This window comes from Barbatula barbatula (assembly GCF_947034865.1).
Source record: "Barbatula barbatula genome assembly, chromosome: 21".
NCBI lineage: Eukaryota > Metazoa > Chordata > Actinopteri > Cypriniformes > Nemacheilidae > Barbatula > Barbatula barbatula.
Window position 1 is genome coordinate 11,116,044 of NC_136784.1, and position 23,050 is coordinate 11,139,093.

The 23,050-nt window shown below is 39.9% G+C and overlaps 2 protein-coding genes across 2 annotated transcripts in view; both read left to right on the top strand.

Moving 5' to 3' along the window:
* Positions 1–4,862, top strand: part of col8a2 (collagen, type VIII, alpha 2) — a 47,876-nt gene extending 43,014 nt beyond the window's left edge. The window contains exon 3 of the mRNA XM_079485260.1: positions 812–4,862. Within this exon, the coding sequence (XP_079341386.1) occupies positions 812–2,718 (1,907 nt within the window). The 3' untranslated portion in view covers positions 2,719–4,862. The remainder of the gene's footprint in view (positions 1–811) is intronic.
* A 755-nt stretch (positions 4,863–5,617) lies between these two features.
* On the top strand, positions 5,618–22,791 carry ptp4a2b (protein tyrosine phosphatase 4A2b). The gene is made up of 7 exons (XM_079484044.1): positions 5,618–5,769; positions 17,847–18,135; positions 18,403–18,511; positions 18,623–18,715; positions 20,292–20,422; positions 21,457–21,531; positions 21,638–22,791. Exons 2-7 carry the CDS (start codon positions 18,131–18,133, stop codon positions 21,747–21,749), a joined length of 525 nt encoding a protein of 174 aa, XP_079340170.1. The 5' UTR covers positions 5,618–5,769; positions 17,847–18,130; the 3' UTR covers positions 21,750–22,791.
* Positions 22,792–23,050: the final 259 nt, after the last annotated feature.

Below are 23,050 nucleotides of genomic sequence, written 5' to 3' on the forward strand. Positions count from 1 at the left end.
AATGATAAAGAATGAGTTCATGTGCCCAAACGTTTGACTGTAGAATACTACCTGTTATAATAACTTTTTTCCTGAAAGGTACATAGACTTTTTGTTGCATCATGAAAATCAGAAGCTCACTTACAGAAAATGGATTTCACATTCGTGGTTTGGAAACATTTTTATGTCAATCCTGTGTAAAATTTCATGGGATGTGAAATTAGTGTCGGTTTTCTGTAAGAGCGTACATCAGCTTCAAACAATTGTGCAACTATTGTGCAACTTCCCAGTCGCAATGTCAGAGAATCTGATTAAGTTATCATTTTTTTTAAGATATTCTTCAACATATCTCCACATCTGTGCTACTCTGATCACCTGAAAAGGCCCAAATGGAATGTGTTTTTGAATGATGTGTTTAAATTTAGATATACTAGTTGGTGATTCTAAGCACAATGACTTGATGACATGACTGTAAAATGTGATGACTGCAGTTCCAATGCTAAAATTCCCCAGAGGTCAAATGCTGTTAGGAGAATCTTGTCTTTGTCATTTGTTTATGTTTTGTCAATAAACTCATTTATTCTGCCCTGTACGCTGTAGAGCAAAGCACAGCGCAAAATGTAGCACGTTGGAATCACCTTATTTAGAATTAAACAACAAATGTGATGGTCTAAAAGAAAGATGTTTGTGAAGATATTAAGAACATTATTTTCACTGATTGACAGTATACGTTTTAGGCAAAGATTTCCTAAGCAGCAAACTTTTTTATAAAGAGTTGATATTCAACACTGACTAGTTTAATCAAACAACTCTCTCTTATTTCTTTTGTCAGAGTTTCCACCGATGATGGAGATAAAGGGGGAGCCAGGTCCTCAAGGGAAACCAGGACCAAGGGGACCTCCTGGGCCTTCCGGATTACCAGGGAAACCAGGCCTAGGAAAACCTGGTCTCAACGGTCAGCCAGGTCCTCAGGGGCCATCAGGATTCCCTGGAATTGGAAAGCCTGGCCTACCAGGACTACCAGGAAAAATAGGGCCTAAGGGACCTTCAGGATTTAATGGTGAGGTTGGTCCTCGGGGAGAGCCAGGTCCACGGGGAATACCAGGTCAGCCAGGCCAACCTGGGCCTGCAGGTCTGTCATTGAATGGCAAACCAGGCTTACCTGGGACAAAAGGCACACCTGGCCTAAGAGGTGAACCAGGGTCAAAAGGATTACGCGGTATTCCTGGAGAACAAGGACCCAGGGGGGAAAATGGCAATGGTAAACCAGGGTTACCAGGTCCTAGGGGGCCCAATGGCCTTCAAGGACCTTCAGGAGCTCCAGGTGTCCCTGGGATGGGTAAACCAGGATTGGATGGGCTACCTGGACCATCTGGGCCAAAAGGAGATAAAGGAGCTCCAGGGGAGCAAGGTGTCCCTGGAGGAGTTGGTCCTCTTGGGATGCAGGGGCAGCCTGGGCCAGCTGGCTTGGGGAAGCCTGGGCTTGATGGTCTACCAGGTAATCCAGGCACAATAGGGCCAAAGGGTGAACCCGGAATCAGAGGAACACCTGGGTTTCCTGGACCTCCTGGGTATGGTAAACCAGGGCTTGAAGGACAAAAAGGTGACAGAGGTCCTTCTGGATTACAAGGGTCACCTGGTGGCATAGGTGAACGTGGATTAGGAGGCCTACCGGGCGATCTGGGGCCATCTGGACCGCAAGGGCTTCCAGGTCCACAAGGCCCAATGGGTCTTCCTGGAAAACATGGCTTACCTGGTCTGAAGGGAGAGCTTGGCCCACAAGGGCCCCCAGGTTTACCAGGACTTAGAGGAGATCAGGGTCCCAGTGGCCTAGCAGGAAAAAACGGTGTTCCAGGAGAGAAGGGCCTTCCTGGTCTCACTGGAGCCACAGGTAAGCCTGGGCCTAAAGGTGAATCAGGCGGCACTGGTTTGCCAGGTAATCCTGGTCTGATTGGAGGACCAGGGCCAAAAGGTGAGAATGGGTTTCCAGGACCCCCTGGGCCACGGGGGACATCAGGAATTCCTGGACTTCCAGGCCCAACTGGTCACATGGGACCACAAGGTGTTCCAGGGTTAAAAGGTGAACAAGGTCTACCGGGCCCCCAAGGAATTGGAATGCCAGGAGATAAGGGAATGCTGGGTCCACAAGGACCTCCAGGAAAACCTGGCCCTCCTGGACTAAGTGGTGTGCAGGGCCCTCCAGGTCCACCTGGACCTCCCGGACCCCCTAGCCCCTCCAACGGTCAGGAGACAGCAGTTCAAGGGCCAAGTATTGGAGGTGATACGATTTTAAAACCAAATGGTGAGAAACCACAGTTTGGTCAGGCCGAGCTCTCCGCCAGTGTGGCTCCTGCGTTTACTGCTATTTTGACTACACCATTCCCACCTTCTGGAATGCCAATCAAATTCGACAGGACTCTCTACAATGGGCAAAATGCTTACAACCCTGCCACTGGTATCTTCACAAGCCCTCTTCCTGGAGTCTACTATTTTGCTTATCATGTACATGTAAAGGGAACCAGCCTGTGGGTGGCACTCTACAAAAACAATGTGCCAGCCACATACACCTATGACGAATACAAGAAGGGCTATATGGACCAAGCATCAGGTAGTGCAGTACTGGAGCTGAAAGAAAATGACCAGGTTTGGCTACAGATGCCCTCTGACCAAGCAAATGGCCTCTACTCCACCGAATACATCCATTCATCCTTCTCAGGGTTCCTTCTGTGTCCCACATAACAGTCCATCTTACCTGAAAAATCCTCGATTAAGTGCCCTGCAGTAACATCTGCCATAAACGCAGTCAGATAAGACTTACTGAACGACACGGAGGACGGAGAAAGTTTACTACAGAGGATGGAGAATTAATGCAGCAGCTCTGTTATAACTCTCTTTAGACTATCTGATTTGATCCATTGTTTTACTTTTAAATGTTGTTATTTTCTGCCTATATTATAATTTTAATATAACTGTTATATTATGTGTTGATGTTGTTATGTAATGGTGTTATTTTATTGAAGTTTTTGTTGTAGTTGTTGTTGTTTATTGGAATCAGACTATTAAGTATTTTGCAATGTGTGGGTAACCGTTTTAAGACTTACCCATGTGACTGCACACTTTGCCAAATGTTAGGACTCCCATTGAGGTCCATCACATTGACTCTGGGGTTATGTGTTCCCCTGGTTGCAGTCATATTCATATACATCCCCTCAATATTTTCTTCATGTACCACAAGCTACTTGATCAGTGCAACATTTTTTGATAGTGGAGACATTTCAAATGTTGTTTGTACTTAGTAAATTCACAAATAACGTACAGTAAAGAGTAATCCTCAGTTCTGTGTCGTTTTTCTTATTAATGCCATACAGCTATATATTTTGTTTGATTTCATGTGTTTTGTCATTTCATTTCAAGCAACAATGTCAATGTCGTTTCAAGCAACAGCTGTATCGTAATGTGTCTGTTTCCTTGACAGCTACATTGAGAACATTGTGTTTGAACATTGAGTTTTAAAAAGTTACTTGAGATAATGAGTTCATTGCTGAATACACGATAGATTTCTATCATTTGTAAAGGTTTAAAGATAACTGCTAAACAACACAATAACACCTAATAATAAAGCAAATATCCAATATCTCTGACTTTAATACTGTTAAAATTATATCAAAATAAATGCAAACTTCATAGCTTCTCATTAAAATCTCACAGTAGGATAACCTACAGTGCGTAGGGGGATAGTAAGGGACTACTGTAGATTGAGTGCATCCTTCTGATTTCTTGTAACTAATCAGTTCTCCACAATAAAAGAAACATTGCATTCCTAAAATATTTTACACCATCTAATCAAATTTTTCTCATTGCTGCATTTGCTATGACACACGACCCATAATGACATATTGTCACGGCCCCTCCTATTCACATATAACTACATTGTTTTACATGATTCTAGACTTACGCTGTGACTGGTGTAATTGAAAGTGTCTAACATTTGGATTCATTGTGGTGTGAAAGCACTGCATTACAAACAGTATTCCTTAAATTTATGAAAATGAGAAAAAATTAAAGAATTAACATGTTTGATCAGTGGATTACAGTATTTTGTGCACCAAAGTAATATGGTTCAGAAGAAGTAGTATGATAAAAGTCTTGTACTAGTATGACATCAACATGATTGTCTAGTTGTCAAATTATCAGACTACCCGCCCTTTAAATTCTTTCTAATAGACATGAGGAAATTAACAAATATTTCCATGCACACGTACAGTTTTCATTGTTTAGGCAACAGTTCCTTCTTATTTCAGTTTTTACTTAGCAGTGGGGGTGTATTTAATGACGTCCTTATTGTATATGAATACTGTGATGGACATTTTCTACAATATATGGACATTTTGTTTTTGTGCAATAGTTGAAGGATTTTTTTAATTCATTGTGCTACTATCTCAAACCTTATCTGACTATGGTGCTTCTTCTTGATCTTCAAAACAGACCGGAATAAAAGCCTTGATTCTGTTCCTAGGGATATTTGTTCATTATCAATCAAATTTAAAGAAACAACCGATCCCATTTGCACATGAACTTAATGAAGGCATATTTATACATTTCTAATAGTCCAATGAGAATGTCCAGCCACCATACGACTAACGTTATATTTAACAGCATCGAGGAGTGAACTGCATTTTAGTCAACTCGCTACCATTGTTTCTCTTATTGTGTATGTATCACTCTATAGGACATAATGTCTTGTTCATGGCTATTGCGTTTACTTTGTGCAGTCCATTTTAGGTATTAAATGCACTCTTTTGATTGAAAATATTTTGTCAGTCTGTACAAATCTGCAAGTACCTGACAGTACTGATGCCACACCAATAAAGACTTTCTTGATCAAAAGTGTTTATTTTTTGCCTTCCTTTACTGAAAAGAACAAGGGAGCTGTTAGTTGTAAATTATAAATGGGATGTGAAATGGGATTCATAATAATAACATGGTTAGCGTGGCTAAAATTCACATCACACAATTCAGGGTCTCATCACAGGGCCCAGAACCACGTTGTGAAATCTCCTGTCAAAAAGTTATTAGATGCAAGCTATATTAAATAATGACCTGTATATTAACAAAGCTAAGTTGTTATGATGAAGCGTATACGAAGAGTTCAGATGTCCATGACCAAATTTACCAGCAGAATCATTCAATGTATCCAATAAGGTCGGTGTTTATTTAGAGGAAATGATGTCTATAATCTAAAGTGTTATGTAACCAACACTAGGGGGCGTGTCTATCCGGCCCAAATGTTCTGGCATTCCGGATCACGCGTGAGTTTTGCATGTTAGTATGGAGAACCCTCACAGGTTTTTAATTTTGCACCACATTATTTTATATGATCTCCATGTAGCCAGTATCCAAATCAGTTAACCTAATTCTCAAATTAGTCAAACGATGAAGTGCTCACTCACATGTACATTAATACAACGAATTCTGCCCCTACCATGTGTATACTGTAATTATATAAACGATTTACTTGTAGATATAAATGAGTGGTAGTAAATGTCATTAACATGTAGGCTGCTATGTAATGTTAAAAAAATTTATTGGAACAAAGCCCTTGTAGTCGTGAAACGTCAATAGCCTCTTGCGCAAATATGACGCAGTTGCTGGCTGACACCGCCCCTTTCTGTGTGACTCGATTCAGTTTCACTGAGAGGTCGAAAACGACTTCACCATCAAAGCGGATACGAGTCTACGTCCACGTTCTCCGGGGATTGCCAAGGGATTTCAATGTTTGGCCCGTTATTTGTAAGTATCGCCCGACGTCTTTCGAGTCTGATAGGACAACACGACAAGACGTTAATTCCGATCGCGACACGCCTGTTTGACCGTTTCCAGCGTAGCTGCGAGAGCTCGCGCTTCAGCCGGTGATGGAGCTCGAAAAGCTCGCTAGGGTGGCAGCCATTTGCCCGTGTATGTTTGAACGGAAACTCCTTACTTGTATTTTCCCGATTGTTTTAATTGCTCGACGGTATTTGTAACTGGGTCGGGAATGATTGTCGCTCATTTATTGTCGATAGATTCGGAATTAGGAGTTCCTCGCACAGGCTGTCTAACGTTAACTGTCCTGAACCACCGCGTTGGCTAGCAACTCGCTAACGTTAACCGTCTCATGTCTAGTCAAGAAGTTAGACAGTTTACGCGTCGATTCAGCTCTACTCATTCGGTTGTTCAATTGGATAGTTTTGTGTATTAAACGCGAATTAACATTAGATATAAGAGGCGTGTGACGTTTGGTGTGTTCGGGCACTTGTGAGGTCAGAGAGAGTGTGATTGAATTGTTAGCTACTGAGCTAACGTTAACGGTATTGACGACGAGCTCCAGAAGGTTCCCGATAGCACCGGCTCAATGCTTACGTGCAGAGTTAAGACTTTACTGAGTTTCATTCGGGACATCTTGACTCTAAAATGCTTTTTAACGCAGCGGTGATTCTGTCATATGGTAAAGTTAACCCTTTGAAGTATGGACGGTGTCTTTTTATCACTTCCCGTATCCAGCACATGGTTAAACTGTAAGCTGATGCCCCAGCATTAGACGCGAACTGCGTAGTAAACTAACTGGCAAGGCGTATTTAAAGCGGGTGTGATGACATGTGGATAATCCGAAACAAACCTGTTATGGAAATGAGGTGTACTTCACGGGAAATATCATTATGGGTTGATATGTGAGATTCCAGTAATTTGTGTTGTGATGTGTAATGTTTGATGAGTCACCTGACTCAACCTGGTTTCGTCCTGCTCCAGGAGACTGATGGAACTGGTGTCTATCAGTAGCTTATTGTGTGTTTGAGATGGGACATGCAGGCATCCCTGCCAAACATCTGATAGTATGTTGTATAAAACTAAAGAACATGTAAGGGCTTGTTTTCAACAAATGTTGCAGAGCGAAAGTATGTGGAAATAAGGATGTCCATTGACATGACTGACATGAAGCAGTCACTGTTTTTTATTGCTTTGACTTTGAAGCATTGTTTCTTTTCTCATTTACATCGTCAAATGAATCCCTTATATGTACAGTACATCTATTGGAGAAGTAACCTAAATAGATTTCTGATCATGCGTACCCATTTCTCTCACCATATAATTATGTCTTTTTTAACACTTTCTGTGCTTTTGTGGTTGACTACATTTTCTGAAATGGTCTGATTTCTAAAAAGGTGGACGACAAATTATGTATTTCTTGAAAATAGAGCTTCAAAATTGACACATTCTTAAAATGTTGGTTTCAGGAACATACTATTTTAGAAAAGATAATGAAGCGTGTGAATCAACAAAAATGCTTCTTGTTTTATCACTTTAATCCAACTGCACTGCTATTCTAGGGGGTGGTTTCCTCGTCGGGGATTGATTTACACCTGGACTAGGCCTTAGTTAAATTTGGACATTTAAGTTGTTTTTACAAACATGCCTTACAAAAACACACAACACTGCATTTTGAGACAAAATAATGGCGCTGATGTATTTAAGATATGTCACCTTTAACAGTTTTCAGTTTGGACAGCTCTAACATAAATCTTAGTCTAGGACTAGTCTTAAACCCTGTCCGGGAAACATTTTCAGCATATTTTATCTTTCTTGTATCTGGCCTGAGTTCTTAATGGCCACATCTACCTGTCCCATGATATTATCAATCATTGAATTATCAAAGGCCTTTTGCAGTACTACAGTGTATATTCGTGATGCTTCTTTGCCCTGAAAATGATAGAAATTAAGTTTTGTCAAGAAAAGGTCCACAAAAGTCCCTCCTGTAGTTCACTTTTATGAAGGACTGAGAATGTGAACCAAAATGGCATTTTTTTTTAAATATATACATTAAGCCTGTTTAGACCACACTCTTCATACATTTTGGATGAAGAGAATCTTTCAGACACATCTCTGGCTGCCTGGATGTTAAATGTCACTGGTTGTGGTTCACAGCTTGTTAACAAACATTGATAGAGTCATGCCTCCCAGCAGGCTCTCTTACAACATCTACACAACCTGCAACAGCATGACTTTCCGTTTCTCCCACTGTCATTTTAGTGTGTCTGCTGTAATATTGAAGGAGTTGTACACTTTGAGACTGTATTTTAAGCCCAGCAGGATTGCTGCTAGTTCTTGATGACAGTAAGCATGGTGCTCACCAAAGTCACATTGTGACCTGAACCACATCTGTTTTCACTGCATGCCTTTTAGTCTATTTACACCTGGTCACTTCATGTGTTTTCTCTGATCGGATAGCTATCCCATCGTGAAAATGCCCTCCGAAATGCATTCGAGACCGCTCCTCATACCTCTTCATGAGGTGGTCTTACTTCTTTAACAACTGAATAGCATGCAATGGTAAATTGCATACATAATATTTGAGCAAATAAACAGAGAACAGCGCTCAAAGTTCCTTTGTAGCACCATTGGTAGCACTGGTGCTCCCTACTTCAAAAGTAAGGAGCACCTACCCGAAAATTAATATTGTGGTCTGTCTGAATAGTTGAATGCAAAATAGTAAAAATTTTACGATTAACACATGCGGCTGTGAAATAAAGGCTTAAATTGTGAGGAAAGCGATCGCATCACGTTGTCAATCCTCCTTCTACTGACCCTTATTTCTCATCAAAGTATACAGAGAAACAGTTAAAACTAAAAACGTATGTTATATGCTTGCATTGAGCAGGTATGAGGGGAACCAGTCGCTTTTTGAAGATGTTTGCTTGTGAGTGTATTTAATATAACGCAATGCGAACTTGAAATGCTACAATTGTTACAGTCATCTGCTGTTCAGCCGCGCCGATTGCGTCTGGAACGGAATATGCAACTTTACCGAGCATGCACGAGACACACACGATCATACAAAAACCTAATTTTTAGCTTGTTTATCTAGACAAATGATGATAAAGTAGTACCGCGGCATAGATGTTGTTTAAGCAACATACACTGGTAATGCGGCATATTAAAAATTCAAATCATAACAAAAATACACACCGGTATTCAAGCTGAACCGTTATACTGCCCAGCACTTATATCCTTTCAGCTGAGACAAATTTATGTGGTGTGTAAATGCATCGGTTTTGATAAATCCGACATCCGATCATAGAAAATGCATGAAGTGACCAGGGGTAAATAGGCTCTTTGATAGACGCTGAGTGATGTGGCTTGTCAGCATACGAGCAATTCTGAAATTGTCTGGATTAAATGACATGTGCCTTATTTGAGTCACATTATATGATGTACTGTCACTATGGTTTAAGCTTCAGTTTGACAGGAAGTGGGCAAGTTTGTGGCAGCATTTACAAGATTCTCCACCCTCTTAGCAAAGTTTACACCACTCTGCTGCTTGTCTTTTCTGTTGCTGCTTCAGTGCACTGATGCTTGTAATGTGGTTGGTGATAAGAATTTTGACTTCACTTGCACTAATATCAATTTTAAATGTCTGTCAGCTCTTTTGAGGAATTTATAGAAATGTATAATGTAGGCTAACTTTTATGGAGACTCAAAATCTTAAGAGCTTTACATTACATTTGATGTGAAGTTAATATTTTTAGATATTACTTAACTTTTGATTTTTGTATGATTGCTTCGGATCTGACAGAAGATAAAAGGAGCAGGTGCATATAAGCATATGGTCTACTCCCATATTGATTTCAGTCCATCTAAAATGGCTTCCTGTTTTTGAGGAACATTGTGACAAATGTGACATGCACATTACAAAAATAATGAAATGACTCCGTCTTATTGCCTTTAGTGTAGAGTGAGATTATATATATTTGAGATCAGGGAGCTGACTACAGAAATTAAGATAAAATGTGTATATTATGGCTCATCAAAAAAGGATCTGTACGTTCAGACCAGACCCCTTTACGCTTTTTTTTGTAGACTTTGATGTGGTTAGTTGAATTTGAGAAAAATCAATTGGCTATATGCATACGTGACTTATGCGTTTCACAAGAAGAACCCTAGGCCGTTTCCGGTTGGGGAGACTTAAAGCAGAGAGAAATGGAAAAAGGAGAAAATAGTTAAATTTAGCAGATGCTGTACATTACTGCACACAGCTGTGGTATAAAGACGGCTTGTTACTTTCGTAAGTTAACATAGAATGCCACTCCTTCATACCACCGCTGTGTGACGGTGGTGTTTGTTCTATGGAAACTGCAGTTCTATTCAAAAAGTCTAGCTCTTGCTACACTCAGTATTTCCTCAGATAACAAGCATGAGTTTACATATAAATGTAAAAGTTTTTTTAAATAGTGTGTCGGTGGTTGACCTTAAAATTTGCCTTTTTCACAATATGACGACAGAGACTGGAAGTAGGGTGAAACGTCCTTTCGCACTGCTGCCATATTCATTCATTCAGCTTGTTTTCTCACAGACATCCATTTTATTTGCGAAAAGCTACAGTTGCATATGTTGTCCGATTTTATTGGGAGATACAAACATTACATTGTAATCAACAAACATTACAGTTACTTTGTTTTTCGAGCAATTTGCGCTACATAAAGTGAAAGGAGCTAGAGCATTGATTGGAGAAGCGTTTACGGTTACAGTTTCCGGTTTGTACACGTCATGCTGTGCAATAGGCCTATTCTTCTCAAATAGAGACATAAATTATTTATCAAACTAATATGCTTTAAAATACTTTTTGAAGCCTTTTAAGTTAACACGGCTTATCAGGCTCTACTCAGTTATAAATTGTGTGGATGATAAACACAATTTCTGTGTAAAGGGTGTTACTTTGGGCTGGTCGAACGTCATTGACATACTATAATTTGGTGCAATAAATACAAAGCTTTTGTCCATGGTGAATAAAGGACTATATTGCAGGCATCCTTTCCTCAGTGCTCTGCTGAGAAGCGGTAGAGGAATGCAGACAGACAGGCCTCAAGAATGTGTGTGGTATTTAACAGATACCCCAGGTGTATTTATGGGCGACTGAATGCTTTACAGATTTTTATTTCTGGCCTTTATGAAATAACGTGTGCCACACTCTAAATTGGTAGTGCTATTTCAGCTGCTAAATAGTGTACTTGACGACCCGATGGTCCGTCGGTTATTATTGTATGTTCATTGTTGTCTGTTACTTTCTGCATGGTGTGTCGACCGACATGTTAATTATGCGTAACGCTGTCTTTTTCTCTTAGCAACCAGAGAAATACACCTGCTCAGATGGAGCATGTTATCTTTCACTGTGTCATCCTGTTTTAAAGCAGTACCCTCATTTCCTTCAGTTTTCCTAGAATAGCACTGGTAACTTCTCCATTGTTTATTAAGCTCAATAATTCACACTCTGTGTCTCTGCTTTAGCAAACAAGCAGAGCAAAGTTCATTCTTTTTTGTCAAGTTGTACAGTATGTTAATTTTAGTTACAAATGTGCAACATGATTTCCCCTTCTGGTTATGTTTGATGTATAATCTTGCAACTTTGTCAATGTAAGTTAGTTATTTACTGGAAGAGCTGTTTATTGTTTAAGAAAAAAAAACAATCTTTCAACCCGTGAACCAGTTTCCCTTTTCTGTGAAGCAGCACGACTCTGTCGTGAATTATAGCTTAATGTCAGAGATATAGTTGCACCTGCGCAGTCAAGCCTCTTTCTCTGTTCTCATCAGAGTGTCAATTGACCCGTCTTTTCTTCAGAAGTGTAATGGAATGCAACAAAGAACAAACAAAGCTTTGGTTTCCGGTTCAGTTTGGTATTGATTTAGGTGGTAAATAGGTGTGTGACGAGATCTCGCGAGAAAATAAAATGCTCATGCAATTGGCATGATGAAGTGCAGAGCTCGATATTGCGTGTGTTTTAGTCGCTCGGATCAACTGTCTCTTACAAATGAGCAATGCTAGCATTATGTGGTTTTTATTAACTGTTTCTCTGAAGGCTGTGAGGGTTCAGAGGAAAGATTATTGACATTGTGATATGACCGCCACCTTTACTATCTCAAGCACTACGCAAAAGTATATAGAGAAAACAACCACAGCTCTTTACTAAAAGCTGCACCTGTTATGAAAACGAGCATAAGTTTTGTGCAATTATTGCCTGTCAGTTGAGTTTGTGACAAAACATTTTGCAGTGTTTACATAGTTTATTTCTGCATAGTATAATTAAAATGGAAATTTATTTTGTTTCATAAAGTACAAGATAATTTTATAATGCCTAAATGTTTTGTAGAGGTCGACCGATATGGATTTGTCTCTGGCCGATGGAGATTTATAGAAATCAGGCCAGCAGATTGCCAATATATGAGGCTGATTTTCTTTTTCCGCCTTCATCTCATAAATTCAAATTCTTTTAGGTGAATAAATAACCTTTTCCCCCTCTATATATAATCACTGAGGATTTCTTTAAAAAAGTCTTAAAATCTTGTTCTCATGAACGCAGTCTCGTGTCTCGTAACCCCCCCTAATGGTTAATGCAAAAGCACTTGTTACTTATATGATAATTGGTGAAGGAATGTCTTCCTCTTATTTTCCAGGTGTGCTTTTGTGGGGGCTTAACTTGATCCAACTTGCTTTTTTCTTTCACTCCATACCATTTTTACTATCTTGGTTGGTGTTGTTGTCAGGCATGATGCGATTGCTTGTGGCATGGCCTGTGGAAACCTGTGTGACAGTTTATATGAGCCCTTTAAGAGGTGGAGTACAGTTTGCTGTTTTTGGTATTTGCTTATTGGCCCTGGATCTAGCTCATCCTGTTCATATCCCAGAACTTCCCATCCCAGCTGGACTTTAACTTTCGGATCATAGCCTCTTATCTCGATGCAACATTTAGGTGCTCTATTTGTGTCTAACAGCTAGGGCTGTAGCTATCGATTATTTTAGTAATCGTGTATTCTACCTATTATTCCACTGATTAATCTTGTACTAAATAATAAACCCCTTAGACAACTCTGGAGATGAAGTTCATGTCCTCACAGAGTCCAGACACAGAATAATCCATGAGAATCATGCGTGTAGCACATTAAACTGTGCTGTTCACTCAGACACGCAGAACAGCTAGATGGCATGTTTAAAAGAGGGGACAATTTAGTTATATGGACTCAATTATATGGACAGCCGGAAACAAGTTTCACTCGCAAAAAAATGAAAACCTCGGCCCTCTTTATATTTTTCTGTAATTTATTCTGCAGCGTCTTCTGTGTTTACATAACATGTTCAGAGTTAAGCGGGCTGTGCATCAGTAATAATGGTCCGTGGGGAAACGCAGTGCTCAGTGTGTACTGTGAATGGATTAAACAAAGCTTTTCCTCAATGATTTTTTGTATTCGAATTACTCGAGGAATCGTTCCAGCTCTACTTACTGCCTTCCGCCAAGGCAGTGCAACACATCCTGCAGCTGTAGTGAACGATCATGACAACAGGTCAGGCAGACCTGAGCGGCATCACCACATTTTTCTTGCTGTTTTTCTTTTATAAAGACTTACTTTAGAGAAGGAAGAGGGTTTGTGATTAGTGTGTTTGATGATGCAAAACTTTGAGTGAGAGTTAGTGATGCCTGTTCACATTGTGGTAAAATGTAGCAAGTGCGTGTATGGTATCACTCCAAACACTTGCACTTTCACATTTGGTTTCACAAATGACAAGGAGGCACATGCTTCCCCTAATGGTAGGAGTTGAATTAGCAGCCAAACCGTTTTACTTCTTTTAAAAACTCAATTGGGAACAATACACGTCAGCGATATAGGTGGCATTTTTATGTTAATTTTAGATGGTCACTCTTAGTGCAGTACATTTGTGTGTACCTATCTTAAGGTGTGTTGAGAGATGCTACAATTATACATTTTGCAACTAAATACAGTTGTCTACTAATGTTGTCCTGTGTGTGTGTGTTATAGCGTAGTGCAGAGGGGGAGTTAGTAGAGTTCTTATCTTCCCTCAGCCCAAGGCCTGTGATCTCACAGTCATTCCCCAACCGCTATGAAGGAGAGCGGGAGGCCTTGCAGCTGACTCTTGTAGAGGTCATATTTTGGATTAGTAGCTCAGATTTGACACCAAAACTTGCAGCAACCGATTTGCTGATTTTTTTAATTTCATTGAAGTGTCAGATATTAACAGGAAGTCTGTGATTTCATGTACTTGCTCAGTTCTCTGTAGATTTTACTGAAATGGAAATTAATGTTATATTAGGTCACTGATCCGTTAAGTGATCAAGATACTCTCGTGATACCTTGTGGTACTACATTAGCCTCAAATGAAATGCCATAGGCGCTTGAACAACAAGCTGTTATTGTACCTGGAAGGCTAGCAAGAATGTCTAAATCCTTACTGCAAAGACTCAAGACATTTGGGTTTAGTTATTCTATAGGTCGAAGTAAAAGAGTAATTCACATTTTCTGAAATCACAGACATACCTATGTATGTTACATGACATTTAGTGAGTCGATGTGACTCTTTGATTTTGGCCTAGTTCTATATGCATGTTACATGCTGCGTGTGCACAGACGCAGTCTTTAACCACTATCTGTTGGTTTCTGACTGGATTTATGTATTCCGTTCTATGATGACACAGCCCCAGTGTCTAATCAAATCGGGGGATTTGAGAGGGATCAGTGCTTTGCTTTTGGCATATTAACCATCCAAAATCCCTGTATTCTGTTTCACTGATACACATTTTAGAAGAGCTTGCATGCTTACAGTGCTACTGTGCCACAAATAGTTAGCTTTAGTTATATTTACACGTACACTTAGGCCTCCATTACTCTGTCGTTTACATAACACATTTTCCCCGCCTGCAAATTGCGTTGACTCTAGGCGTGACCGCGCATCTGTATTTGAACCATGAGCCATGGCTGAAGAGCGTGTTGCACCACATGCAAGCCGCGACAGTCTCTATTTCGCGTGCTTGTCGCGTGTTTGTATTTGAACCATGAGCCTCGGTGAAGAGCGTGTTGCACCTGTGCACCACTGCTTGTCTGCATTAAAATTAATGAATTTATAGATTGACCTGTTGTACAGTGGCCTCTGGCCCGATAGAACGTGGCACTGTGGAAACTTTGGTGTAACAACGGATGCAACAGGCGCGACGCGAGTTGACAAACCGCTTGTTCTTAATGGGTCTGTCGCATCGCGTCGTGGACAATATTTGAAATTATATTGGGTTCTAATTTGTTTCGAATGTATTTTGTGGTGTCTCGTCACGTCCGGTGTAAACACGGTGTAAAAGAGCAACAGCACGTCAGTTTAGTGGGACTGTTTTGTGTGGATGATGCTGCACAGTGCCGGGTATTGTCTGTGCTAACCTCAAGGAGCAAGACTACTAACGTCATGCAGCACTTGCACAATTATAAAAGTTACATAAATTAATACATATATTTATAGTTTTAATACAAAAAAATTACTTATTTATTTAAAGATTGTCTAGTAAATTGACAGAAAGTGTTTAAGTGCAATCAACATGTTTATCATATGTTTATATCAGTTACTCTGCCTTATCAAATTGTTAAGTGTGGAAAAGCCACATGTGTGGTTTTATATTTATGAAATCTGCACTTTAGCTTCTGAGATTAATGACTTTCATGTTACACAAAGCGCATTTTTTGTCAGTGCTTTGTCATGATAATTATTACATGTTTACATGGCTAGAAATTTAACAAATAATTCAATATGCTAGTATGATTGAGGTTATTCTATAAAAATAAGGCAATCGACTAATATTGTCTAAAGCCTGGCCTATAGTTTATGGTTAATCTGTCTACCACTGCGTGGGTTACAATGATTTATTGATTTTCTTTATTAAATAATACAGAAGATAAGGTGCTTAAAAAAATACTTGCATATGAAATTGCAATATTAGTAAAAAAAATCGCAATTAGAAATCTTTCAGCGCTCCTCTGTTCTTACAGTGTGGGATGTGCGCAGTCATGCTACGTAAAAGCAGAGACAAACCAGCTCTATCACCTGTTTGGGCTGCTGTGTTCTTAGATAGGGTGCCTATTATCGCTACATACGCTGTGCTCATAGATTGTAGCAAGAGCAAGCCTATGGCCTTCCCCAAACTTTCCCAGCTGCAGAGAGTTGAGGGAATGACTGTTACAGATCGAGGAAGCTGTTGGATGGGCATGGAAGGGAGCAAAAGGAAAGATAGACAGACAGAGCTCTGTACCCAGTGACCTCTCCTCTAGATAACAAGCGGCAGTATTTCACAAATGTGGGCAACATGAAACTGTCATTTCTGAGAAGCCTTCCTTTTTCCAGCCCTCTTTCTGTTGTCTGTTCGTTCAAGCGCAGGGCAGCTGATGTGTGAGTGTTTGTATAACCAGCAGGGGAAGTGAGCAGGGTGTTCGTGTGACACAGCGGAGGCTTATAACCGGCTCGCCTCCGGGGTTTAAGAGAAACCAGACTTTTAGCTGGACCATTCCAGTTCTGCCTGAGGTGTGACCGTCTTGGATTACATAGAGCAATGGCTTAGCATTTATATAGTCACAAAGACTGAAAGCTTAGTGTCCTTGCTTATTTTACTCTAAATAACATTATGTTTAACCCATATATTTTCTGTCTTTGATCTCTTTCTGTCTCGCTGTATGTTACTTCTTAACCATCTGTTGTGGTTGTAGCAATTACAGGAGTGGCTTGCAAACGCGGCTATGTGATTTGCATGAGTTCCTGGTAAAAGTAGAGCATGAGGAAAGGAAACAGGCCCTGCAGAGAAGCTCAGACAGCTGCGTCTCTCACTGCTGACTGCATGGAAATCTAAACGTGCTTTTCATTGGCCACATTTAAACCTAGTATTTACATCCTTTTCGAACTGATCGCAAGTGACAAATCAGACCCCCACAAAATCTTAAGTGGTCACAGAAGAAGCATTTTGATACCAGATGTAAATATATCTGTTGCACAATTATAATCATGCCACCTGGTTGTTAATACCAGGTGTAAGCCGGATCATGTTTGCATTTGCATAAGGCAGTGAAGGACCTTGATGTCACAGAAGCTATCTTTATTTATCCATTATCCTTGTGCAGCTCAGTGTCGTTTCGTTTTACCACATGGCCGCTTGAAAAGCTTTTAAAAAGATACTAGTCGTGACCGAGCTTTTAACTCTGGTCCTTTTTTGATAAGATAATCACATTCCTAGTCTTTTTCTTTTAAAGAGGCCACTTCCCCTCTATCTATTCAACTGCATTTGTTGGATCTTGAAACCGCTTCTTTCCTTTAGAGAATTGCAACTTGTTGACAGGCCAAGTCTTCTGATGTTTCTTTTTCTTTTGAAATCTTGTCCATTCAAACATGTCAAGTATCGCATCGTGAAGCCTTGCATTGTGCATCCTGTTCTCTTCGTCTTAATGTGGATGTTCATAGTCTGTTATAGAGCCACGATGACTGGGTTACTTTGATGGATGTCCTCAGTAATGTGTGCATGTGGGATGGAGGTGGCGTGTTGAGGAGAGAAGCGTGGGACTGTAAAACAGTTGAGACTGTTTCAAGCTTTGCCTGACTCTAATCCTTGTGACTGCCTTTGAGTTTTCAGACATTCAGGAACAAGTCTTCTCTTTATTGTCGTTTAATGTCTGGCTCACTCTAGGCTTTTGTTCTACTTTCTTTTTACTCTGTGCTTTGCTGTTGAGACTGCATTTAAAAGGCAAACCTAACATCTGCATGAAACAGACGGTGCATTGTTACCTGAGGGTTAAGGTGTCTTGATGTCCTAGACCGGCTGTAATCACCTGTTTCGAATTGCCTTTCTCAATGCGACAAGTCATGCTGACTGGTTCACACAGCAGCAGGGATGAATCACCCCTTAGAACTGAAAATAAATATTTTAAGTGTGACGTCTGTTGGGCATAAAGTGGGTCGAAATGAAATGTACTTCAATTAAAGACATCTTGTCCTGTTCTCACTGTCTCTTATTTTTCTTTCTCCCTAGTGTTTCCGTGTTGATTCGGATCACACATATATGGCGTTTGTGACCGTCTGCGGAGAGTTCTGCCAGGCTCAGCACCTCACCTTTGTGGACAAGTGAATTTTTTGCCACCTGCGGGACTACGCTACCCAGAAGCCCCCTTGACAGCCACCACACTGGGTCCGGTCTGTCTCTCCTATACCCTCTCGGGATCACGCGTAGTCGACTGCCTCGGCATATTGAAGCACACCCACATCACTTCCTTCGTCTTTTTCCTCCCTGTAACCAATCAGAAACTCTTCTCCTGAATGGGGTAATCTCATTTGTCTCAATTGGACGACTGAAGGATAGTCTCCCATTTATCTTTATTTCTCATCCCTTTTTTTGTATGTCCTTTGAACATTGTGGACTAGATCACCTACCTTTTCGTTTGTACTTTCAGTAGTGTAGTGTCCACCCATCATTGCACTCATTTTTTGTCTATTTATTTTTTCATACTGCTGACATCTGAGCCAAAGATTTTTTTTAAAGAAACAAAGGAACAGAATTCATAAGTACTTACATTGTAATTGTTTTAAAGACGTCTTGCCAACATGAACCGCCCTGCCGCTGTTGAGATTTCCTACGACTGCATGAGATTTCTCATTACACACAACCCCACCAACTCCACCCTCAACAAGTTCACTGAGGTAAGAGTGATCCTTCTTACGTGTTTTCGTTATTTTGTTAGAGTGAACTTGTTAGAGAAGGGAAAACAAAAAGATATTCTCTTACACGTCTCTCTCTCCTTACCACCTTAGGAGCTCAAGAATTGTGGGGTAAACACGCTGGTGAGAGTATGTGAAGCCACCTATGACAAGGCACCGGTGGAGAAGGAGGGCATCCAGGTCGTGGTGAGTGCTGTCCCTAAACTCTTACAACTCAGCTTGTTCTCCATGATCAAAGTAGTCACCCATAAGACCAGCGTGACTGCATTTATCCTTGTTTAGAAAATTCAATTCTTTTAGTTACTGATCTGTTTCCATTTTTAGCTAGTGAGAGGATGCATGCAAAACTCTGATCCCTGCTAAGATGAGTAAGTGAACAAGAGAAACAACATAGACATGCTTGTATGCCCTTCTGGTCATGTAGGTCGTTTTACCCACAGCGCTACTCGTATCAACTATCATCAACAAGGGCCGCATGAGGGTGTGTGAGAGAGACACATCCCATTCCTAGAGAACCTACTTTGCATGTCGAGTCCTTATTTTTACTTGACATTATCTCGTCCTGACCTGACTGAATAAGCCTAGCCCAGATACAGTTTATTTCCGATCACCTGTGTTTTGTGCTCTCAGTGCTAGGGTGGTAAACAGTAAATCATCATACGGATCACGATGCACAGATTTCCGTTTTTTTGTGTGTGACTGATCTTGAAGTTTTCTTGTGTAAAAGCGGAAACTTCATCTCTTTGTTCTCTTTAAATAATATATTTAATCGTTTCCCTACTAAGGGTTTTTGGGAAATTATAAGGAAGGAAAGGTGTTAGAAGGGGAGCAATAGTCTTACTTCCTTAAAGAGAAAGTAGAAAGTAATTAATGCTCTACATTTATGGTTGGGTGGTAAGAATCAACAGTTATGTTGATACAGTAGTATCCTTAGTCTTTTCTTTGAAAGTGGCACACTCAGGATTAAAGGAGAAAGAGAAGAAGTAAGAGGGTTTGAGATCTTGTGTAGGGGACTGGCAGAGGTAGAAAGGGAGAGAGAGGGAGAGAGAGCAAACCTGTTCCAACCGGTTGTGAGCTGAAGCAGTCTATAGGTCAGCAGGAGTACGTTAGTCCAGACACTAAAGACACACACAGACATTGAACCAATACCAGTCTTTTTTTGGCATGTCTTTCTCTTTCATATTACCAAAGACAAATCTTACATAGGCAGGTTTAATTAATGGATAATTAATAAAGAGGGTAACTACATCAAACTGTTGATAATTAATTTTGCACTGTTTAGTGATTTTAATGGATTTACCAGAAAACCATGTTACTTCCTCAGGATGACCTTAGACTTGTGCGTCATTACAGGGAAGTTGATACCTATCTTGCCTGTGGTACCTCCGCTATTGCCTCCTGCCTCTCCTCGCTCCTCTCTACCAATATTGATCTAATTTTTCAGTCTCAAAAATTTCAACGTTCTCCTCGTCCCAGCGCATCTCCCATCTTCTTACCATGTAGTATCTCATTAGTTTTATGGTTTTAGCTGGGAGTAGGCGAAATCTGTTTGGCCCGCTCCCCAAAAACAGTTCATGAGAACTTTTTGCACTCCTACAATGCCTTGCTCCTCAGAACTAGCCGATGAGCTGAAAGTAAGACCTAATTGCAAACATCGGCCATTAGTCTGAAGGTTCAACAAGTTTCTCAACTGTAATAGACATTAAAGCATTTCTGCAAAATCTAAATTACTGTTTGTTTACTTAATTTGTATTGTGTGCAGGACTGGCCCTTTGATGATGGAGCTCCACCTCCTACACAGATTGTAGATGATTGGTTAAACTTGCTGAAGACTAAGTTCAGAGAAGAGCCGGGATGCTGCGTCGCAGTTCACTGTGTTGCGGGGTTGGGCCGGTAGGTCCTGATTTGTCAATGTACTTTCCTCAATGGATTAAAAGGAAGTTTTATTATGTATTAAGAGCATTTATATGTTCAATTAGTCATTCCACAACCAACTAACTGATTGTGGATTGTTTATGTATCCAATCATCTTATCAGCCATTTTATTAGACTGTTTAAGTGTGCTGATAACTCCTTATGAGGTTAAACACAGCTCAAAACCATTTAAAATTTCCATGTATAATCCGCATTTCTGGATCATTCCAGTCCAGTGTCTGTTGAATTTTAACACAATCAAAGCTCAGGAGTGACCGTCATCGTGAAAACTGACTGCATGACAAGATGTATTAAAACTGTGATCAAAATTTAGGTTATCACAAAATGTATTTTTGAACTTTTCCTAAATGAATGTACAAATGTAACTGATTGAGTTGTTTAAAAGCGAATATCAATTAGTTTTCCTTGCAGTATTTGAACAAATATTGGAAAAACTACAGAGCATCTTTTTAGTTATTTTGAATGGTTTCTCCTGTTTTCATTTTCTGCAAATAAATGTAAATAGAAACATAACTGTTTTTAATTTGTGAGAAATTTTTTGGGGAAAATGTATTCAATGACAATTAACTCTGTAACCTAACTTCCCAATATTATTTGTATATAATTTCGAAATGCAAACAGTAAATGTTATGGACATTTCAATACGTGCATATAAAGCAAATGCATGTGAGACTTGTTTGTTTTGTCAAACTGGCTCTTCAAGTGTTAAACTCTTGAATATTTAATATTTAAATTCACCTCTAGAAAGAGCTGCAGACACATACACACAAAAACGACAGCAGCCAGTCTTACCTGGGAAATACACATCTGACAAACTGGTGTTTTTTTTAGGTATAACCATTGTGGGCCAGCAGTTGCATTTATTTTCATAAGCCCAGTTTTACCAGCATTATTGTTAATGAGCCTGTGGTTGTGCTGTTCTCTGAATGTAGAATATTTGTTTAGGGTTTTTTAAAGGGATTTATTAAAATCTTTTCTTTTTGTCTTCACAGAGCACCTGTGCTGGTAGCCTTAGCCTTAATTGAGTGTGGCTTAAAGTATGAAGATGCGGTGCAGTTTATAAGGCAGTAAGTAGCTTGTTTAGTTCGTCCTTAATATGAGAATTTGGCCATCTCAATTTTGTGTAATTCTACATTTTGTAGATTTGTACTAAAGTTTATTTTCTGTTTCTAGGAAGAGACGTGGAGCTTTCAACTCCAAACAGCTTCTTTACCTCGAAAAATACAGACCTAAGATGCGTCTGCGGTTCAAGGAAGCCAACGGTCACAACTGCTGTGTCCAGTAGTGTGTCAATCTGTCAGTCATACAAAACTATAGAGGGAAATTGAACCAGGGTAGAGAGGGGTAAAAACGTTGTGGGTTATAATTGTGGTGATTTTATCAAATCTAACATTGTTAATCGATCACTGAGATGTAATGAATGAAAGCTGATCTTTTGGATTCACCAGCAGTATCATCGAGAAGGGTCAAAGCACATAGATGAGCCCGCAACCTGGTTGGTAAACCAGTGTATGCAGTGTTGGGCAAGAATATACACAAGGTCCCTGAGATTTCCCAAATTTTCAACCATGGGATGAACTTTTTTTTCGCTATTTTAGAATGATGCTTTAAACCATGATGAAATATTTACAGTTGTAAATGCTGCAGCTGTCTAATTGATTTTTATTATGCATTTTACTACCGGGCATGTTCCTTTTACACTTTTGTTTTACTTTCCACATATGATAGCCAATTTTGTTACAAAAACAACTATGAAATTTTTGCACAAAACAACGTTTTTAAGAAGTTCTTTTTCAGTGCAGCATTTCCCCCTTGAAATCACTTTTTTTTTAGGATTAGCCTAGGTTTTAAATATGTCAGCTGTATTTATTCACTATAATTAGTGTGTCTTGTCAGGAGTGTGGGTTGGGTTAGACACATTTTTTCTTTTCATGGAGCCATGTTATTTTCTCTCATTTTCTTAATCTCTGGGGAGTGCAATATTCAGTCCAGCTTAGAAAAGCCCTCACCCTTAGGACCGTCCTACATCCACGTTCGAATACAGTAGATCCCGTGTTTGGAATAGAGGAGGATACTTGGCTTGTCTTAGGTACTCACTTTCTATAGCTGCTCTTTGCTGGCTGATCAGTAAAAAGCTTTACTGTTGGCTTAGCTGTTGACACCCACACATGACATGTGTACACTTTATCACTCTACTGTTCAGCCCACAGACACACTGAAGGAAGTGAGAGGCGGGAGACTGGTCAGCTCTGAGTTTTTTATCATTGTGCCCATTTTGAAAACGCCCCTCTTTCTTGGTTTTAAGATAAATAAATGAATTGAAATTGACTGGTCTGTTTTCACTGCGTGTTCTTTCCGGTAATATGTGAGCTATTTACTGTTCTTGGTGAATGAGTCACTTTGTGATGAATGATTTTTATGACCACTTTCAAGATAACATCTTAAATTATGGGGGATGATAATGTGAAGGGAACAATTTGGCGAAAATGGCATGTCCTGACACCTGCCATGTCTCTTTGTGATTGCTTTTTTGAAAATTAAGGGAAATCTATTTCCATGTCGTGTCAGACATTTGCGTGTCTTTTC